The 17003-nt window shown below is 44.7% G+C and overlaps 1 protein-coding gene across 3 annotated transcripts in view; it reads right to left on the bottom strand.

Moving 5' to 3' along the window:
- Positions 1-17003, bottom strand: part of ULK1 (unc-51 like autophagy activating kinase 1) — a 135078-nt gene that overhangs the window by 28124 nt on the left and 89951 nt on the right. For all 3 annotated transcript variants that reach the window (XM_075012291.1, XM_075012290.1, XM_075012292.1), the window contains 6 exons: positions 15639-15699; positions 13906-13995; positions 7117-7242; positions 3021-3172; positions 1622-1702; positions 776-1038 (listed from right to left, as the gene is read on the bottom strand). In XM_075012291.1, coding sequence (XP_074868392.1) covers positions 776-1038; positions 1622-1702; positions 3021-3172; positions 7117-7242; positions 13906-13995; positions 15639-15699 — 773 coding nt within the window. The remainder of the gene's footprint in view (positions 1-775; positions 1039-1621; positions 1703-3020; positions 3173-7116; positions 7243-13905; positions 13996-15638; positions 15700-17003) is intronic.

A 17003-nucleotide genomic window follows, 5' to 3' on the forward strand; every position in this document is an offset into this window, starting at 1 on the left:
CTGTTCTAAATGAAGCTGTATACATGAAAACCTGGCTGAAAACACCTTGGCCACCCCCCAGCCCCAGAAGAAAGGCAGCTGCCTATCACATTCTTAAATTTTAAGTGCTGCTTCAGAGCTGTGCCTACCTGACTCTCATCCCTTCATTGCAGGGACCCGGGGACATCTCAGTCTCTCCAGTTCTTGCCTTTGTCTCCTGAGGACTGAAAAGCTCTAGTCTAATCCAAGTTCTTGGACTGAGTATGCTGGTGAAATTTAGTGGCCTGTGACCTACAGGAGGTCATACTGGATGGTCTGGAAGTCTCTTCTGGCATTAAACTCTGAACTCTCTGAAATCAGTGGAGACCAATGGTGGACAGAAAATGGAGCCACAGCGTCTGCCTCACACGCAAACGTCGGGGTTGCTATCTTTTCCCCTGGGCTATCCTGTCTGCTACTACTGTCCTGGGGATGCCTGCAAGGCAAAATCTCATCATACAAACCCAGCCACGCTGAGGAATTTGACACCAAACAGAAGTCCATGACTACGCCTCAGCTCTAATCCGCTGGAATAGGGCAGCTCATTTTTGGAGCCGACAAAGATTCTTGGACTCACTGCTCAGACTGTCACTGGTGCCAAGTGAGATGTGCTCACTAGGAAAGGGACCACTGACCATTCATTAAACAGCTCCTAAGAAACAACTAACAAGCCTTGGCAAATTGAAAGCAATTAATTACCCCAGACTAACACACCCGGCTGAGCTGTAAAACAGCTGAAGCAAAGTCCACAGAATACCTTTGTCGGGGAGCCCAGGATAGTAGGCAAGGGACTTCTCTGCATGAATTCTGACAGCTTTGGGGAGGACCGCAGCTGACGGCAGGGTTGCAAGCCATGAACCTGCAGGGGCTGGCTGACTGGAGCGTGGCCACAATGAGCAACCAGGGGGTCAGAATGCTGCTTGGTAATCTTCTGCCGGCAGGAATGCAAGTCAGACAGGTTGGGAGCGCTGTGAAGCCGGCAGCCCATCCCTCGGGAAGAGTGGTCAGGCACCGAGGCACCTAGAGAATCCAAACAGCCCCGCCCCCAACACACAGTCACTCTGTGATTCTAACTCTCAGGGCTGGTTTGATCCCAGGAGCTACAGGGAAGCCTTAAGCAAGCAGAGGAGGCAAGTTTGTCCTTAGTACCTACAGATCAAATCCTTGAATACGTGGTCAGATCCAGACTCTATTCTCAACAACGTGCCACTAACTTGCAGCCTGATTTAGGCTTCAACTTTTGGGTGCCTAAACTCCTGGGACTCTTGAAAGGAGGGGGCAGACATTGCTCGAGTTCCTCTGCTTGGACACTGGACATCATCACCACCCTCTGGCCCAGCAACAGCAAGGAGGACCAAGGAGAACATGGGATGGGGAGGAGAAGTCAGGTGTAGGGAGAGCAACAGCTGTGTGTGTTTGGGGGAGAGGGGACTCGGTAAAGAGTCTCTTCTCAACACAAACCATTTCCTGTCTGAGCTAAGCATCACAGCAGGACAATATGCTGTATCAAAGATCCCCAGAGAGCACCCTTCTGATGTGTCAGGCCCCTTTTTCATGGGAGGGAGAGAATGCAAAGAGGAAAATAAACACAATATGGACATACCAGGCATGGGAATCCTTCTAATTTCTGCTCCAACTGGGGAGAAGAAAACCGTCTGGCCAGGCTGCTCTGGAATTGTTCCAACTTCGAGGGGGACACAAGAAAAAGGTTTATACAGTGTTAGGTTCTTTCAGAGAGTGATGCAACCATAGTAGATAAGTCTCCCTGCAGATGCAGCCGAGACAAAAACACTTAGCACGCTACCGTTCCTTCTCGTCCCTCGGTGTCAGATAAAAGAACTAAAAAACTCCAGTGGAAATGTGAGAGAGGAGTTTGAGAGTTTTGGGAAGTGTGATAAGAAGCTAATCATAACAGACTGGGTTCAAATCACAGAAATCAAATAAGAACAACTCTGGCTCCCAACTAAATGAATCCTGTCACCGTGGGGCTGGAGACGTCAGAGATGTAAATATATTCTACTAAAAATCAGAGTCAGATGTTTTATAGCGGTCTCGATATTACAACATGTGCAGAAAAGGGCTAATCTTATCCCCGCATGCCCTCCCTGTCGTGTCTGGGTCAGAGTATCTGATAATGAGAAGGCTAACTGGGGATTCTGCTGTGCTTGCCAAAATACTGGCCTCACTGAAATAAACACGAGTTTTGCCATTGTCTTGAGTGAGGTCAGAATGTCACCCACCTCTGCGGCTCTTTAATCAGTAACACTAAACACCAGTACAAAGGAATGTATAATTACTGGGACATGGATAAATTATACCCAACCTTCTGAGGTATAAGTCATTTGAACTGAATGAGCAGCGCAAACAATTCTGGATTCCCAAGACACAGAACTCACAACTACGGCTAGGTTTTCTAAAGAGCTCCAAAGACAACAGGTGTCACCAAGAGCAAGGAGACTCCACCTCTGCCCTCTCCTGACAGCCAGGGCAGCTGCCAGAGTTCTTTTGAAAATCTGGCCCTTCTTTCTTTCATTTCTCTACCCTCATCCCTTGTTCAGAATAAGGCTGTAGCAAGACAACAGACCAGGGAAGGACTCAGTACATCAACCAAACTTCAGTTCTCTCCATAAACAGGACCCTGAGTGAAGATTCATTGTTGTGTTACCACAGGAAAGGCTGATTGGCAGGGCCCATGGTGTCAGTTGCAGCCTTTAATGCCCTATTCATCTGGTTTGCTTTCATGTGTAACACGAACACCCTGCATTTGCACAGGGCCCTTCACCAGAGGTCTGCAAGGTACACACACAAGCATGAAGTACACTTCACATCTCAGGCAGTAGGTAGCTATGAGTAACATATTACAGATGGGAAAAAATGAGGTGTGCACACTTGTACCCGGCCCCTGCTGTAACCATTAGGCAATTTGACTTTTCTAGGGAAACTGTGTGCCTCGTTTTGTGATGGTATAGCAACGTCCTAGGCAATGTCAGCAAACAACTTACCTTGTGGGGATGGTGTGTAAGGCTTGGCACCGCCAAAGGAGAACCTTCTGGGGGATGGCACAGCTCCATGCTCTCCAGACAAAGGAGGGGAAGCACCAATTTTAGCAAAAGCGAGAGGGCTTGTACAGCTTGATTTTCGGACTGTGCCAAACCTTAACGGAAACAGTAAGAATGCACAGGTTATTCAAGACAGAACTGAAGTGTGGCAAGTAACACAACATCGCTGGCCTTCTGAGCACACGCAGCTACTATTCACCAAGCCACAGCTTCCCGAATTGTTTATTATTTGTATGGCAGAAGAGTCTAGACCAGGCTCAGAGTCAAGTCAGGAATGGTTACATAGCAACACAGAGTGGTGCATGGCCATTAGAACCAGAATGACTCAATGCTACAGAGGGATATGTTTTCAGGCTCAGATTTTCAAAAGAGAATCCGAGCTACTGACTCCCTTAAGCTCCTTTTAAAATACTCAGCCTTAAAGAGTAAAAATTACACTTTCCCATACAGAAAAACACATCAACCCACCTAAAGTTCTGCCTAGGTCTTGGAAACAGTCAGAAGGGGAAACAGTACTTTTAAAGAGACTGCGGTACTATTTTCGGATCTCACTATATTTTTCTTTACAGGAAAAAGCAGGATATTTTACACACACTTCAAAAGAACATAGAATGTCTTTTTACTGTGACAACCTTCTTCACCAAGATTCCCTTCTACAGCCATTGGGCAGGGCACTCAGACTTCGCGAACAACAGAAAAGCCCCTTTTCTCACCAGGAAGCCCCATTTCCATGCTCAGTCAACTCTTAAAAGAATTTTCATTTTCAATCATTTTCAAAAAATGTGTCATGCTACAGGTGGCTTTTTTGGAAAGGGGTCAGTGAGCTATTTGAAAAAAGTGCTAAACTTAATGCATGATGCTATCAGGGATAGCAGAGATGGAAAAAGTGCCCCAAAAGTTACTTGAGTAAAAGTGCAGCTGGGTACTTGAGTATAATAAAGAGATAATGTGTGTTTGTGTGTGTGCATACTTTTACTTAAGCAGTAGCAGGATCTTACTCAAGTAGTTTCCCGAGGAACACTGGTGATTGGACTCTTGTCATCGTCCCCCCGCAGCTGTACTTTACTCAGGTAACTTTTGGGAAACTTTTTCCACCTCCGAGGAATACACATTCTACTGTCTCTCCTTTATAAGATCAAAGTGCAGGTATGCAGGCACATCTTATCTGATGGCATAAAGATTCTACTGGTGTGAGTATACACCTGAGTTGTGAATGAGAAAGCCAAAAGGAAGCTATTCAGGGCATAGCAAAGAGATGCCATTGCATTCTTTAAGTAACACCACTACATATTTTATTATGCCACCTGCTTTATGGGAAAGATGCTTGAAGTGGAGCAAGACTTAAAATAGTTATTGGTACTTTCCTGGATCACATGCTGCCTGTACAAATACTCTAAAATAGATTTGCTGTAAGTCAGGGTAATCCAGATTTATAGACCTTGGATCATCCAACTGACCTGGACTTGAAAGTAAATTATTTGACACACACATTCACGAAAAAGGAGCTCACAAGTAAAGATTCCCAAACCCCCTCAATGGGATACAGAAAGTGATTGTAACCCAGTCAGGTTTTTAGACATCAGATCTCAAAAATATTATTGGTTCAGGACTGAATGCAGACTGCCCTGAGCCTCTTTCACCATGACTTTAAAGGGGATGCCTATATTTGGACCCTAAGAAGGAACTGGTTTAAAAATAACAGCTGCTTGGAGCTGCTCAGAGACCTGGAACATTAGAAGCACTCCTGTGAGAGTGATGGAATTAGCAAGCAGAGAACAGGTGAGGTGGCCAGAGATAAATGCAAATTACCACATAGTTGTTATTATTGTATCACACCAGCGCACAAAAAAACTGCACACACTATGTACATACCTTTCAGTCACAAGGCCAAAACATCTCATTGACTGATTACACTTTTAGTCTCTCTGCATCACATAGTCCTAGGGCACCAGGTAAAATGGTCAAACTTTGCCCCCCAGATACCTGGCAGTCAGCTTTCACCAACGTTTGAAGGAGCTGTGAGCAAGCACTTGAGCCAAATTTGATTCTAAAACTTTAAGACATATGATCAAATGACTGATAAAAAAGATCAGCCATTAGGGTCACAGTTCTTCTAAGTATGTTTGACAGGCAACCAGAATCCCAACTACAGGTTAAACCTCTCTAGTCTGGAGCGCTCTCATCTGGCAACCTATGTAATCTAGTGCTATTTTAGTTGGCTGGACAACCACTTATTACAGGTGTGGCCAAGTTTCCCATGGCGCCATAAAGCTTGTTTATAGTCACCAGTCCTGGTTATCAGTGTTCTGTGCTGTTATTTAGCTCTGATTTACCCCTAAGTGTCTTCAAAGAACCCCATAAGCAGTGGAAGTGTTGGTAATGCTGCTAGAAAATATTGACCTCCCACAGGTCAGCAAATTTTCTCTTTCAGCACCAGTCAGGTCCACAGGGTGCCAGATTAGAGGGGTTTCCCCTGTATAGCTTTCAGCTTGATGAGGTTTTCCTTCTGTTCTTGAAGAATATGTACTGCAGCTCCTTCATGAAGAAAGGAACAAATTTGCTGCGCATCAGGCCTCCAAGAGGCAAGGATGCTTCTATGCATGATGTCGATAATTATGAGAATTATTATTATAATCCTTTAGAGTGCAGAGATTATGTTAGACTCCTTTATTCAGCTGCAAAGAGACTAACATGGGTAGTCTACGGTTTCTGAATCTGAACCAGCAATTCCAGTCCCTGGCATCTATGTCACAGGTATGCTCGTTATAGCTGCCAATTTTCCAGGTCAATTCTTTTCTGAGGCTTAACCCTCAACAGTTGGAGCAAAGTCTGCTTCAGAAAATAAGGGGCATCTAAGAGTAGCAAGATGTTTACCCAGAGGGTAAGATTTTGTGCAAATAGCAGTTGCACAGCATGATCTGTTTGTTGACTCCTGGTTAGGTTAGACTGACCCATAAGATCTCGGGTATTATCAGCTTTTGCAAAACAGGATGAGGCCTCCCCGCACTCCAGTCTGACAGGAAAATCACAACCCTGCTAAAAGCTAACCCTAATGAATGTAAATATGAAACAGAAACTCACCTTAGCAGTAAGTCATAGTTCTGCAACTTGTCAATAATGTGAACCCATTCCACCTTTGGTACATGGGCTTTCTTTAAGGTCTTATGCTTCTTGTCTGATTCTCCTTTCAATTGGCCTTTGATGGGGAGTGCCATAGCTAGCCCACAGGACAAGTCTTACAGACTAGCATGTGTGGAGCAATCTCAACAGACAGATGTCAAGTGCTTCTCAGAGATGTGATCCACCCATGCAGTATGCAAAGCATCACTCCCATGGTCCAAGACTAATATCCAGTTCATCCTGATTGGTTCCCCAATGTGCACCCTACCTCACAGGCAGAAATTGCTCATGCAATAATTAGGTCACATCATTACCGTTATATGGTGGTGTCACGTAGGACACATCGCTTTGTGGTGTGACTAAGCATGTAAACAGATTATTACAACAATTAGTTTCAATCATGTTGACCAGCTCCTACTAAAATCTTAGGAGAGCTAAGCAACTTAGGGTGTGTCTACATTATGTCAGGGTTGATCTTCTGGAATTCAATTTCACATGCCTGGCAGAGACATGTGAAATTGAACTACTGACCCTGGGAAGTTGACGGGAGAAACTCTCCCGTCAACCGTCCTCTGTGAAGATGGCCACATAAATTGATTGCAGATACTGCCATAGCTAAAACTGCATCTCTGTGTCGGCCTGGCCTAAGTATGCCTTTGAAAACCGCAACACCCTACAGTGCTTGGTTACAAACAGATTCTCTTACTGGAGTCAAAATGCCACAAATATAATGCTAGCGTGCAGCACGGAGGCCTGCACACCTACTGTCAGGGAGAGGGCCTGCAGTACAAGAAACTGTCTACAGGAATGCTGATGGATCTGACTGTAAAACTTTCTTATGGCTTATGAAGTGAAGATCTGAAGGGTTCTGCCCTGAGCAGATGGTGCCATTACCTCCTCCCCACAACTCAGCACTTACTGTGGCAATCCATGTTGGTTGGGAGACTGAAGGTTCTGTTCGATCCGCCGGTAGTTGTGGATTTGAGTCGGGACCGGGATGGGGACAGAGTGTTCATACTTGCTACTGGAAAACTGGCCTTGCCGGCTGTGGGATTCAGAAGAGAAATAAAGACTCCTGTGAGGAGATGATATTTAATGAGGTAATCTTATATACTAACTTACGTACAGTGCTGTGTGAGGTGGATGCTCCCATGCAGAGCTCTCCTCAGGTTGCAAATTTATATTAGAAGAGTGCTGAATGACTTTTCATTAGAGGAAGGGCCAGCGCACACCTCCAAAACCCACTTGCCTCTCCTTCTTCATGGGGAGTCACTGCCCACAGACCACATTAGATGTACCACACCCACCAGCAGCCTCAGACCCAGTCAAGAAGCACATCACTGAACAAAGGCCAAACAGCCGTTACTCATAAAGAACGCTGGCCAAGAGCCATCTGCTGCCCCAAGCTACTTGTGATTCATGCAGCATCATTGCTCAGGAGATGGCATCTCACAAGTCTCAGCATTTCAAGACAGCCACCCAGCCTCTGGAACACAAAGATGGCTAGAAGTGAACTAAATGTGGTGAGGGCAACCTTCTGGAGAGGCAATTATATGTGGCCTCTTTGCTACATGCTGTATGCAGACTTCCCATTGAGGTAAGAGGAGCTGAGTGTTTTAGACTTATTCTGCAAGCTACAGACTGCTTCCCAGTTAATGCCAAACAAGCTATGTGGCTGTGGGGACAAATCCTATTCCCTTCAGCTGACACTTTTATCCCATTACTGTTTGCCTGCTACTACAGGATAAACCTCCCTAATCCGGCACCCTCTGGACCTAACTGGTGCCGGACGATGGGAGGTCAATATTTTCTAGCAGCATTACTCACACTTCCACTGCTTACTGTGCTTTTGGAAGACATTTAGGAGTAAATTACCGGCAAGTAACAGCACAGAACACTGAGAGCCAGGACTGGCTGCTGTAAATAAACTTAATGTGACCACAGGAAACATGGCCCTACCCAGGATAAGTGGTCATCCAGCTAACGAAAATCATGCTGGATTACGGAGTTTGCCGGATGAGAGAGTTCCCAATTAGAGAGGTCCAAACGAAACACTGCACAAAACTCTAAATGCACCACTCTGTGATTAAACTAAGTAGCTTCCTAAATCCTCAGGTCTTCAAGGAAGTGCAGGATTAACTGTCATGGTAATGTCATATAATGCAGCCAACACCAAATATAGTCTTCCCCCACCTTACGAGGGTAATTCGTTCCTGAAAAACCCTTTTTAGGGCGAATTCTCATAAGTTGAAAACGTAATTACCATTAATTTCAATGGGAAAAAATGTTATGCATTCATGAGCCCCAACATTTACACCCATTTTTGCTTAAACAACACCAAATCCCATTAAAATGAACACAATTACTTCAATAGTTAACATTAGTTATCATAACACAACTTAACAAGGCATTTTGCCTTCATTAATTTCTCTATAATATGGCTGTTTACCTGTTCTCGTTAAGCTCTTTTGTAGCTATTACGCACCGTATACTTAAGACTACGCTCACAAACAAAACATACATATGATACTTAATATTTATGTAATTCAACCTTTAATGCAAAAAAGAACAGAGCAGTAACGACAAAAGAAATCGATGAAAACAATGCAAGTGATATCACACTCAGCGAACAAGCTGACATCATGTGGAAAGGCAAGAAGATGAGGTGAGGGAGACTGCGAGGAGAGTCACTGTTGTTTGTTGGTTGGTGATGGTGGCATTGGTGAGAATGGAGTACAAAATGAAGGCAAAGGTGAGGAGGATGAAGTGTGGCTGAGTTCGTCGCACTCCATAATTTCTGGATTGTCAATGCTGTCGTCTTCTTCCTCTTCCATTGCAATGGGAGGACGAGAGATGCCAGAGGTTGAAGGCTGAGGCTAGGAAGCAGCATATGTAGCAGTAGTAGCAGCAGCAGCAGGGGTGGCTGGACAAAAAAAAAAAAACGATAAAATACTTGGCTGCTTGCCTTCTCACACCTTTCTATCATACAGTTGTTTGTAACATTCAATCGATTCTCTCAAGAGAATTTTAGCTTTCCAAGCTCTTTCAAAAGTGCCATCGTTTTCATCCACCAAAGCACAAGCACTGTCAATAATGGAGAACAAATTGTGTAACTGTTTCATGCCAAATTCTTTTACTTGTTCTTCCTCTTTGTCAAATTTCTCTTCTTTGAAATGTTCAGCCTCCTCCTTCAAACGCTGCTCTTCTCATTGAATTAGCTCATCATCTGTCAGGTCTTCAGAGTGAGACTCCAACACCTCTTGCACATCTTCAATGTTGACCTCGTCAAAACCTGCTTTCACTGCCAGCTGTAAAATGTCATCACAGCTCATCTTCTTCATGGATTCAAAACCTTGAAATTCGTGCACAGCCTCAGGAAGTTTTTTCCAAGCAGCATTCACAGTGTTCACTGTCACTTTGTCCCAAGCAGTTACGATGCTTTCATTGTCCATTTTTATGTTGTAATTATTCCATAATTCCGTGACTGTCACTGTCACTCTTGTCCAAACCATCAACGAGATACTTCATCACAAGCTGCACATAGTAAGCCTTAAATATAGTAATGACACCTTGGTCCATCGGCTGTAGCAAAGACGTTGTGTTCGGAGGCAAAAATACAACCTGAACATTGCTACCGCAATCAACAATTGTTGCTGGATGGCCTGGAGCATTGTCGATGATTAAAAGTGATTTGTTGTCTAGGTTATTTTCTTTGCAATATTTTTTGATGAAAGGACAAAAGTAACTCTTCACGTAGTCTAGAAACATTTGTTGGGTCACCCATGCACTTCTATTTGAACACCAAATCACTGGAAGGCTTATCTTACTGATACCTTTCAAAGCCCGTGGGTTTTCTGAATGGTGTACAAGCAAAGGTTTGAGCTTAATGTCGCCCTCACCGTTGCTGCCAAGCAACAACGTTAATCTATCTTCAGAGGCTTTACGTCCTTTGGCTTACTTTTCGTCTTTGGAGATGTACATACGAGACATCGTTCGCTTCCAAAACAAGCCAGTCTTGTCCATATTGAAAATATGCTTGTTAATATAGCTGCCTTCTTGGATAATTTTCTTCAGCTTTTCAGGAAAAGCACTGCCTGCTGCAAGATAGGCGGATGCTGCCTTGCCTGTAACCTTGAGGCTACGCAAGACTCCCCTCTTTCTGAATCAGTCGAACCATCCATTACTGCCTTTAAAGTTCAAATCCTTGGCCATCTCATCCTCCTCCTCAACTGCCTGTGCCCTCAATCACCCAAACAATAATAGTCCCTTTTCTCTTATGAGGAGAAAGCTAAGAGTCATGTGGCATTTCACTGAATCCTGTATCCATTGCAACAAAAGTTTCTCAAGTTTCTGCATAATGGGGTGCCTATTCAAAGACAACATTGTTAAACTTGCACCACCAACAGCAGTCTCAGCAGTTTTCAATATTTTTTCCTTTTGCATGTAGATAGTACACACAGTAGACGAAGATAAATGGAGTGCCTGCATCACATCTTTGTTACGCTGTCCTTCACCAATACATTTTATCACATCCAATTTTACACTTAAAGGTATGGCTTTTCTGTCTTTTTTTGGCTTTTCTAGCTCCTTACTTAGTTTTTTTAGCACTTTCTTCATTTTAGGGGGCATGATGTATGAGACTATCACTGCTATAAACTAGCAAACCACGAGTACTCTGAGAGGAGAACTCAATGCAACATGCACCAACTATACAACTGTGAAGATGACCTCATGGTGGCTCTTGTCTTGTGGCGCTCAGCTGCTCACGAGGCACGTGGAATCCAAATCGGTCCTCATAAACCAAAGTAGGGGTATTAAATTAAACTCCTCGTAAAGTCAAATTCTTGCAACCTGAATGAGTGTATCTTGGGGTATGACTAGGTGGCTCTTGCACAGCTCTAGGAACATATCATCAATGATGGAAATTTCTGTAGTCTTCTCTATGTCAGTCTAGGACACAGAAATCATTGGCCTTCGGGAATCTGGGTTTACCTCAGAGGCAGGTGGCCTGTACTGCCAATAGTCCTACGGGGACATAACCCTGAGTAAAAGTGCTTCACACAAGCAAAGAGGAAAGAAGAAACAAAATGAACTAAGAAGTAAAGTCAGAGACTTTAGCTTCTGTCTCACACAGCTGCTGATAAAGCCTAAAGACCAAGAGCACTTTTCGCAAAGGCCAGCTGCGTTTTGCAGTTGGCAGTGACAAATCTTATATGTGTAGCTTACTGGCAGATTTCCAGGACATGGTCCATAGCCCTTAGAGAAGCCAGTCACCACTGATGCAGCACCAGTGGGCTGCAAAAGATGCTGTCGTGAAACTGGAAGACACAGAATGACGCACTTTTTCCCTGTTCCTGTTTAATACCTGTTTGCCAGTTCTGTGTATTTCTAGATTCAGTTTGTGTGGTTTCTCCAAATCAAGAGACAGCAAGCCAGCGCATGTGCATGCAAAAGCGGGGGGAAGAGGAATGATTAAATAAATTTAACATCCACGTTACCAAGTTTTGTCAGCTGAGCAGTGAGAGCTTGGGAAAGGGGAATTTACAGGGCATATCATATGGAGACATTGTTTAGTCTGCATATGGAGGAAATGTCTGAGGCCTTACCTCTGCTCTCCAGCAAACAATAAATTAAGGGGTCTTACTTTTCTGTCTGTTCCAGAGGAGGCTGAATTTCACACATCTCGATCTGCACTACAATGCTCAATCCCCAGAGTCAGGTTAGGACAGAAAGCACATAAAACCACAGGGTGCAATAAGACAGGGGTGCACACAGTGAGGGGAGGGGGCATGAAATTTCATAGGGGGGACGAAGCACGATTGTCTGCTGGGTTTCACGCTCATCCACCTCATTCAAAGCATTGGAATATGGCACTGTTTTATGTGTGTGTATTCATATTTGTATACCAACCAATACAGTTTTTAAATTCTACAGACATTTTCTTACATGTGTTGAAAGGTAGTTTGTTTTTTTTCATATGAACACAATTGACATTTCTGTCTGCTTGGATTAAACAGGCTGAATTAGACAGTGGGGGACCTGCTAATGGCAGGGACGAAAAGCAGGGCCCAACATAAAAAGTTTGCTCACCGCTGCAATAAGATATGCATTGATTTGGCTGAGATATCTGGGAGCTAACATCGAGCCACCTTTGAGGGCAATACCTGACGTTATAAGGGTGAAAGAAAAGACTCTTCACCTTTACTATTGCCTGACTAACTTCTAATGTCTAACCCTTTGTCAGTCAGGCCTGCCTCTACCAAAGAAAAGAAGTTACCAAGTCGAAGAGAGGCTTCGCATAAGTGCTACTGCACAACAAGTCCCCCTACGGGCCAACCTAGTGCAGAAAACAAGGTCTCATTTAGAGGACATGTAGGGAACTGATCAACTGGTCCTGATAACAAACACCTGGACATAGCTTTCAACAGGGAGCTAACTAGTTGTAATTTAACATGTGGCAAAGTGGCATTAAACCCATCACTTCGGGAAACAGACAAAAAGGTGCACAGGCACAATGCTATGATGCATCTTCAATGGGGAAGTGACTGAAGATAAAAAAGCCACATGATTAATGGGGGTTAATTCTAGTCGTAACCGCACGCAAGTCAATAAAAGAACAAGCTGTTAAAAAGCTTAGCAGGTGACAGCATGAGCAACCTGCGGTATGTGCCTGTCAATGAGTCCGATCGTGTCAGCAAGGCACTGAGCTGCATTTTTTCCCTATGTTGATCAGGGTTTAAGCAATGGCCTGTAACTGTGGGTTGTCTCTGGGCAAGAAGCATTTTCATACATTCCAGGCTGGGTCTTTTTTAACATTTTACATTTCTCCCACCCGTAAGAAGGGCCAGGTCAACAAGTGAAGACAAGCAAGTTCGCCCCTTACTCAGAGAGCTGAGGCAGTGTGACTTTCCTTATGGCAATGGACCCCCTTGAAGGGTGGGAGTCAGTCACATCAGTCTCCATGTGCAATCTTTGTGAGCAAATAGAGCCCAGCAGAGCTAGAGGTGGTGCTGAACTTAAGTGTATGGACAGCTGGACCCTAAACTCATTTCACCTGGGCCTTTGTCAGTACTGGCCACGCTGGACTGGATCCTGGGACTGGAGAGAGGAAGGTCCAATGCCAGTGCTGCTCCCCACCCCAAGCCAGTTATACCAACACCCATTGCAGCTCATCACTACAAACTGAGCCATTGTTATCTAGCAGCAGGATTGACCCATCTGGGGAGCACAACAAAGAGCTGTTTGGGGCCTTATGCAGACTCCAAATGTCAAAGCCAGTCCAGCTGCCTCCTTTAACTGCAGGACCAAACAGGGAGGCAACCTTCCCACACCTATGCCTACCCACCAGGCCAGCAACTCACAATGGAGAAGACCAGACAAGCTCTACCCGGCAGCCTCTTCACAGCAAGGAGACTGTGCCTGGGGGGCTGTGGGCGCAACCTGTTAACTCCAGCTTCCTTCTCTCTTTGCCTTTCTGGGGAGGACAGAATGTCTTTGAGGAGTTCAGGCCCAGGACTGGGCTGAACCCTAAGTCCCTGAGTTTTTCTGGTTAGCACATCGTTACTGTTGTCTCTCCAAGACAAGTCTCGTGATAAGGGTTCCACGCCCAAATTAGGATTGGTGGAAAGATTCCTCAACTTTGGCAGGAGTTCAATCAAAGCCTAAAATTTGCTTCTCAAAAGAACAATCTCACCATCTCCCCTCTTACCCTGCTGGGCTGGGAGAAGTGCTGTAAGGGGGTGAAGGGGAGGGCGTCCTTCCCTGGCTTTCCACACCTGCCGACGTCACCAGGGAGCTCCTGAGAAAAGGAGAGAAAGAAGCCGCTCTGTTAGAGCCCTGGAGGCAAGTGCTTCCCTAAGCCTTACCGCTCCCCGAGTTCCACCCACCACAAGCCTTCATGTTGTTTTCACATATGACTGAAGGTAAGTTAACGATGCGCCTGCGCAACCTACAAGAAGCAATTCATTCCCCTTGTCACTCTTCTGCCCTTGCCACGGGTCCTTAAAGGGCCTGGACATGTAATTTCTTAATTTCTGCACAGTTTAAAAGGATCTCGGTGTAAGAGAATCAGGTCCTCAGTGGTGTTTTTTTTTTTTCCTCTAAGAGGAATTGGAGGCTGGCTTTAACTACTCTTCCTTCTCCCTCAGCTCTGTTCCAAAAAACCCAATGAAATTTAAACCCAATTACTGGGCAGGCTGTGAATTTTGGTGACAGTAGAGGTTAGATTAAGTCAATAGCAGAAAGATAGTAACAGCAGCATCTGCCGCAAACCCACTGCATTATTCATCAGTCTAGTAATAAACTGTGAGCTTTTACCTCTAGCTTATCTCCTTTCAGACAAAGATCTCAAGCAGCTTTGCAAAAGTATATGGATACCACACACTTCCCCCTATATTACAGCAGGTGTAGCCAAGCAACTGGGAGGATAAAGGACTTGCTGAAGGTCACACAGAGTCAGTGACAACATCTAGAACAGTGTTCCTTAAACTTTCTGAGACCACGGAACACCAAATAATAGTATGTTTATGCAGAACATTTTTTCTTTAAAAATTTGTTTTCAGACCAAAATAAACCAAACAGCAACATTTACAGCAAAACCAAAATGAAGTAATTTAATTGGGTATCCTCGCAATGAAGTAGTAACATTACATCTGATTTTAATAACAGAAAATATATACCGTCCACATGTGATATCAAAAAGTGTCAGCCACTTGCAGCATACTTACAAGTTGTTCACGGAACATCAGTGTTCCACAGAACATAGTTTAAGAAACACCGCTCTGGAAGCCAACACAGGCTTCCTGACTCCCAGGCCTGCAGAGTGGCTAGGATACAACACATCTTCTTCAAGACAAGGCTGAGGGATTGAGGATAAGATGTCCCCTGTTTTCTCAGGATAAAGACTCTCCCTCCCTTCCCAGGTTCTCTAGAAAAAAATTCCCTCCCTGGCAGAGGAATAGAGAAGGAAAGGGTCAGGGTTTTTCCTGCTATTGACTGCATCATGGACTCTAATGCTACCGCAGGTCTCCAGCAGTACTTTACAGATGGGCAGGAGAAAAGCACTTGGAAACTTTGCCTGGCAGATGGAAAAGTGGCTCGCCAGCAAGCTGGGCAGGGTTCCAACTCAAATCTCTTCCAATAAATGCCAGCACATTGCTGGGACTGGAATCAGGGAGCACTGTAGTTCCCCAGCCTTCCAGCAAGTCACTAAAGGTCCCATTTCCCAACGGCCAAGAAAATTGTAACGATTTTTCAATGCTAGAAGTGCAGCCCAGGCCTGGGGACCCTATTACAACACAGCTTCAGGCTGTTACCCAGATAGAACTGTCACATTGCTCCTTCAGGAACTTGAAGTTCCCACATCCAAAACCCAGCTGAGTTTAATGCACAATCTGTTCCCGAGACTAACCGTTCTAATTGTTAACAAGCTAAGGATCTTACTCGCTGTACATGAGGCTGTCCTGGATGGGTTTCCCTCCTGCTGCCTCAGCAGTTAGATCACCTGTGTGTCAAGAAAGTGAAGAAATGGATTAGGTTTCAGTCATATCCTTAAAAGCTTCTGTATGGTCAGAGTGACTGATTTTTATCTTCTGCTACTTCAAGACTGAGAGAAACTTGGCTACCTAGAAGCCTCTGTTTTGCTGAGCTGCTGAAGTCAGCAGCTGGTTTCATTCTGATCCCCGTGGCCTGAGGCTTTGACAGATTTTGTTTGAAAGGAGGTATTTTTGGAAAGGGGCTGAGAGTTGACAGAGATGTTTCAGAGCACAGATGCACATCCCTGGGTGTGAGCAGTTAGCTGCTTTGCAAACAGAGTGGCATGTTTTGCACGTAGGACTCAAACACATACATGTCCAAAGAAGCAAAATTCCAGTCTGACCACGTCTGGTGGTAGCTGGATACACAGAAGAACTTGCCCCTGCCAAATCCTCAGAACACTGGAAACGTGAACAGAGTCAGGCCTTACTGCCTGGCTCCCATGCCTGTTTCGAAGGGGAGCAAAAGCAATGCTGAGCTCTTCTCTCACACTCCAATTACAGGCACAAGAACATGCACCAACACACTCCAGAAAGCCTGTTATCCCTCTCAAACCTACAGGAATGTTCAAATGTGAGCAAGAGTAATGAGTAAGGGAGGGCCCCCTTCCCAGTCCAGCAAAGCACCTTAAGCACATTTTTAACTTTAATAAGAACGTTCTTCCATGCTCTGCTGAACAGGCACACACATGCTTAGGTCCCCTCTTGAATCAGAGTCCTGGTTTTTATGTGTACATTTCTCTGAAGAACACTTACTGCTCCGTACATGCAGCCTATGAGCAGAGCTTGTGAGTGTGCACACACACAGAGAATAACAGGCATCTTACAACAGGATTTTTTAAAAGGTCAACTGTCTGAGTAAATGAAGAAAGGATTTATTGCTGGGACTTTTTGAACTATAAAATCCACCCTCCAGACACAAGTGTGTGCTGTAGTATGAACGGATGGCCTGAGATGGGATGGAATGAGAACATTTTCTGGGCAAGCATCACACCCATCTCTGTATCCACATTGCTGTTTCCTCACTTTGCTTTTCCATTCTCATGATCAACTCAGGACCAAGTCTTTAAAGATTCATTCTTCTTAAATACTTTCTTTGAACCCACTTAGTTGCAGAATGAACTATAAAATAATCAGCACGTCAGGTGTTTCCTTGGTCTGAGGAACAAAACATTCCCACTTCAGTCAAAACATACAGATCTATCAGTGTTTTGGCTTTCCAGAAATGTTCGGCAGTGTATCGTCAGATCCCCTGCTGTGCTGTCACAGAAAG

This window comes from Carettochelys insculpta, chromosome 18 (genome assembly GCF_033958435.1).
Source record: "Carettochelys insculpta isolate YL-2023 chromosome 18, ASM3395843v1, whole genome shotgun sequence".
NCBI classification, from domain to species: Eukaryota; Metazoa; Chordata; order Testudines; family Carettochelyidae; genus Carettochelys; species Carettochelys insculpta.